The 4,199-nt window shown below is 36.2% G+C and overlaps 1 protein-coding gene across 3 annotated transcripts; it reads right to left on the bottom strand.

Moving 5' to 3' along the window:
* Positions 1-434: 434 nt before the first annotated feature.
* LOC113297134 (probable glycosyltransferase At5g03795) lies at positions 435-3,976 on the bottom strand. Of its 3 annotated transcripts, none has more exons than XM_026545545.1 (7): positions 3,743-3,976; positions 3,372-3,650; positions 2,844-3,130; positions 2,314-2,546; positions 1,723-1,880; positions 1,358-1,452; positions 435-603 (listed from the first exon to the last, which is right to left on the bottom strand). In XM_026545545.1, the coding sequence occupies exons 1-7, from the start codon at positions 3,911-3,913 to the stop codon at positions 543-545; spliced, it is 1,284 nt and encodes a 427-aa protein (XP_026401330.1). In that variant the 5' UTR covers positions 3,914-3,976; the 3' UTR covers positions 435-542. The 3 variants fall into 3 exon arrangements, with proteins under 3 accessions (XP_026401330.1, XP_026401345.1, XP_026401339.1); XM_026545560.1 differs by having other exon boundaries at positions 437-603; positions 3,372-3,640; positions 3,743-3,885; XM_026545554.1 differs by lacking the exon at positions 435-603 and having other exon boundaries at positions 1,209-1,452.
* Positions 3,977-4,199: the final 223 nt, after the last annotated feature.

Here is a 4,199-nt window from a genome sequence, read left to right as displayed (position 1 = left end):
ATTCGAGGAAGCATCAAAATGCCGGTCGCCCCTTCTAAACTCTAATAAGTCCTAGCTTGTTTGTTTTCACTAATGTCCCTTCCTAGAAATCCAAATCCTAACACTAATTTTTTTTAAGCCAAAATCAACTATTAAGACAAGTAATCCTTGAGTTTCTATTTGCAATCTCTAATTTATTGTTTTGTTTTCTCAAAAGCTTGGGTTTATCCAGATTCCGATCCTCAAATATTCCCCACACATCAACATCCCTCTTACTCGGAGGTCTTCTGTTAAAGGCTACTAACAATTCATCCAACTTAGAGCTAACTGCTCCTTTTCAAAGAAAAAAAAACTTAGAGCTAACTGCTAAGAATACTTTCAGAAATTTTCTTTACATCATCTTATCAGCTGTTATCATAACCTGTGGATAAATTGGGGTTGTTGTCCCACGATAACAATTTATGACCGAACCCACATGTTCACCGACATCCGGTAATTACTCAACAGGCAGGTGCATAAAAACAACGATCACTATCCTTCCTTGATGTGGCTACTGGCCACCACTAAATTGTCCCATCCTCAATCCGGCCATTACAAAATCGTGTCTGCAAACTGATGACAGTCCTATCACACCAAGACAATGAAATGACACAGCCCAGGATGTGCATAATGCCAAGAGTGAGTGGGTGCAAATGATACGAAGGATGTAGAATTCGATAAATACTTCAATACATTATCGGTTTGACATTCAAAGGTTACAGTTCTGATTTGCAGACTTTTCTCCATGTAAATGCAAGAAACGTGCAGTTTTGAACCTGTTAAGGGTCTATTTCATGGAAATGCAAGAAACTTATCTATATGCCTTGAGCATAGATAAGCTAAGTTGTCACATGGTCGATGTTTTCAAACTTTAACATCATTCTACCTGATTAATCATATGAGTTAGTAACGAAGTTTTAGTGGTGTCAATCAAACAAGTTCTAGATTCAGCGAGAATTGCGGAGGAGCAGTTTTCGTAGTCATTGAATTAGAGGCTATACGTTAACGTGCAAAAAAACATGACTCTTAAGAAATACACCTATTAATTTGACTTCCCACATTTTAGTCGTTCTTTCAGACAACAATATGAGAAAGTGTACTGAATGAACCATGAGTTATCTACTACCGCTAATAGGGGATAAACTTGAAAAGACATGGTACACGTTAAAATGGAGTCCACACTTGAAAAGTATGAAAAAGGTATATGTATTATTACTGTTAAATGTTAACCTTACAAGCTTTTACATTACAAAGGTACTCTGTGTTTCTGTGTAAATGGTGTAAGATTACCAAATATGACAAAATTTAATAGAATTGGCTGCTATTAATAATTTAATACCTGATGACAAGATGACGCAACCAGAGTTCGTACATGACCATATGAAATGCATCATATCTGGTAGGAGGTGAATTCCACTGAAAATGCTTCTGCACCTGACACATCACATGAAAAGAAAGCACTGTCAAATTCCTATATTCCTATTCAAGAAGAATATGGACTTGCATTCTGAGTTTAAATGCCTTCTGCTCACTAGATATTTCACTAGGATCATATATGTAATTCTTTATGGTAACAGATAAGTTTAGAGAAGAGGTCAACCCAAAGAATCAAATAATACTTTATCAAGTAGTGATTCAACCAGAAATCAACAATAAATGCAAAAAATATGTTATCTTTTCATTCCGAGGACCGTCATGGTATACCTTAACAACGTTTTTGTGCAGTGCAACAAATTGTTCTTCAGGTATGTCCTTCAGAATGCCCTTGAGCTGGTATACATCATTCTCCTTCAGTATGACAGAAAATTTCCGCCAATTAAGAATGTCATTGAAAGGCAAATCATAGTAATCGGATAATATCACTGCAAGACAGCATCAAATTAGAGCAATGCAATTGTAAAGCAGTACGGTTACACAACCAAAGAAAATTAATACTCATCGACACAAAGTTAAGTGTAGATAGTGGGATTCATAATTTTGCACAGGTTCTCTCTTTAATCAAGTATTATTTTTAAAAATAATAAAAAAGAATCCAAAATAATCTTCCACAAATTTTCTAATTGAAGTACTGATTGCCAGGCTAGTTGGCCATATAGGATTTCATAAGATCGTTTACCCTAAACTAGTCAGACAGTTTTGTTGAATATAGGTGACATCCCGCAGTTGTGTTAGACACTTAGACTTCAAAGAATTTCTCATTAGTCCCAATTAGAAAAAGTAAAATATCTGCACCAAGTCGCCGAGGAAAAAGTAAAAAGAGCATTTACTTAGAAAATTCTTAGGGAAAACTCTCACCAGGAACACATCCATAATGGATCGAGTCTGTTATACGAGCACTATTGACCTGGGAACCACCAGGGCATATGCAGAATTTAGTTCTATAAAACTTCTTCTGATAAACCAGGGGTCCGAGAGACCTATTTATTCTGTTGTTTTTAATATCAAGTTCTGTGTCATTCTCCCAAACCCGCGCCAGTACCACTCGTATTTTAGAATTACGATGACCAGTCCAGAAACCAAGAGTTGTCCTGCGAAAAAATATGAATTATTTGAATTTCTCACACAGGGAAATTCTTCCTAACAAAACAAGCAAGCTCCTAACAGATGGAGTAAGATGCTACTATGCGTTAAAACCCAAACCTAACAAGAGATATGATGACCAACTTCAACAAGCCAACACGATTTACCATGAAAGAATAATACAAATGCAGCACTGGAGTAACAAATTCCCACCGACAATAATTCATTCACCGATAAGATAAATTGACGAGAAGCACTTTTAATACCTTGGAAATAGCAAATCTTTACATAAGAAAGTTAAATACCTGTTTCGGATGTCATTTCCACCGGCAGGAAGTGCAAATGGCTGCAAGACCTGAGGAAGAGCAACATCCTTATGTGGGATAAAACCCACATCATAACTCGGGGAACATACAACTCGAATTGAATTCTTAACTAGCAGTGGAACTCCTTCTGTTGCTCTAACACCAATATCGTGACAGGTAACGAAAAAATGATCTGCTCCTAGTGTTCTATTCCAATATGGATACTTAAGTATCAAACTATCAACATAATTTTTCACAATTATAGTCATGTTTGCATACGATGTGCCCTGCAACAAAACAAACACTCAAGACAATCAACTAACTACTCAAGTTTCATGCTTAAGAAAATTTAAAACAACCCAATGAAGAAACCAGTAAAAATAACAAACTGGGAATAGCCTAGTTGAATAGAAGCAGACTCTCATACTTGTAGTCAGATGTTCGAGTCCCCGCACTGACCCTTTCCAAAATCAACTACAAATTTCATGGAACAACTCAACAACCAACACAGCAGATAATCAAATTTACCTTGCCTCTCATTTTGTGACAAGAGATAGGGATGAAGAAAAGATGAGCAAGCTCTGCAATCTCCGTACGGAACTGACTTTCCCGAATATTCTGAAAGAAAAAATCCTCACTAGCATATTTCCCTGTCAGTTTTCTTGGAGTCTGATAAAATGTGTTTGGATCTCCATCTGGGTATATGTAAACCTTAAAATTCTTCTCCATTTCGGCATAATTTAATCGAAAAATTTCATGAGAATGATAAATATCAGAGAAACCTCCCAGATCTTTATCTGCAACGACCTTTTATACATCAAAACCTGCGTAAAAAGTCTTAACAAAGCACCAATTTTAAACTCAAATTCAATTGAAAAAGGAGAAGGATGAAATAATACCTTTGGATTTATTAGGTTAAACTCGAAACTGTAATGAAGTAGGAAATGTAGAGATTTAAAAGAGATGTAAGTAAATAAAATTAGGGTTAGGGAAGATAAAGTGAGAAGAGATCTCTGTGTTAAAGAAAATTGTGAAGAAATTGATGAAACTGGATTGAATTTTCCCGCCATAGAGGAAACAAGAATGGGGTAAATGGCGGGGAATTTGGAGATGCAGAAAGATTATGGGAAAAGGGGAGAATTCAAAATTCTGTAAGAAAGTGAGTTCCCGGAGGAATATAAAAGGTTCTATAGATAAGGGGTGTTCCTAATAAGGAGCCTTTCTGATAAGGGGTGGCTTCGAATAAGGGCTACTCAGAGTTTTCATCTTTCTCATGGTCAGATTGACTCAGATCATAACAACATTCATCATACCGTTGAAACAAGATTAGATGGTTGTTTCATAAGATGCACTCGG

The sequence above is a fragment of the Papaver somniferum genome, chromosome 1, assembly GCF_003573695.1.
Source record: "Papaver somniferum cultivar HN1 chromosome 1, ASM357369v1, whole genome shotgun sequence".
NCBI classification, from domain to species: domain Eukaryota; kingdom Viridiplantae; phylum Streptophyta; class Magnoliopsida; order Ranunculales; family Papaveraceae; genus Papaver; species Papaver somniferum.
Note: the sequence above shows the minus strand (reverse complement) of the source record. Positions and strands in the feature narration are given on the sequence as shown.

Coding starts and splice junctions, on each gene's coding strand:
- LOC113297134 (XM_026545545.1), bottom strand. CDS start 3,913: ATGGCGGGAAAATTCAATCCAGTTTCATCAATTTCTTCACAATTTTCT. Junction 3,651..3,742: donor TTAACCTAATAAATCCAAAG/GTATTATTTCAT, acceptor GATGTATAAAAG/GTCGTTGCAGATAAAGATCT. Junction 1,453..1,722: donor TGCACAAAAACGTTGTTAAG/GTATACCATGAC, acceptor GTGATGTGTCAG/GTGCAGAAGCATTTTCAGTG.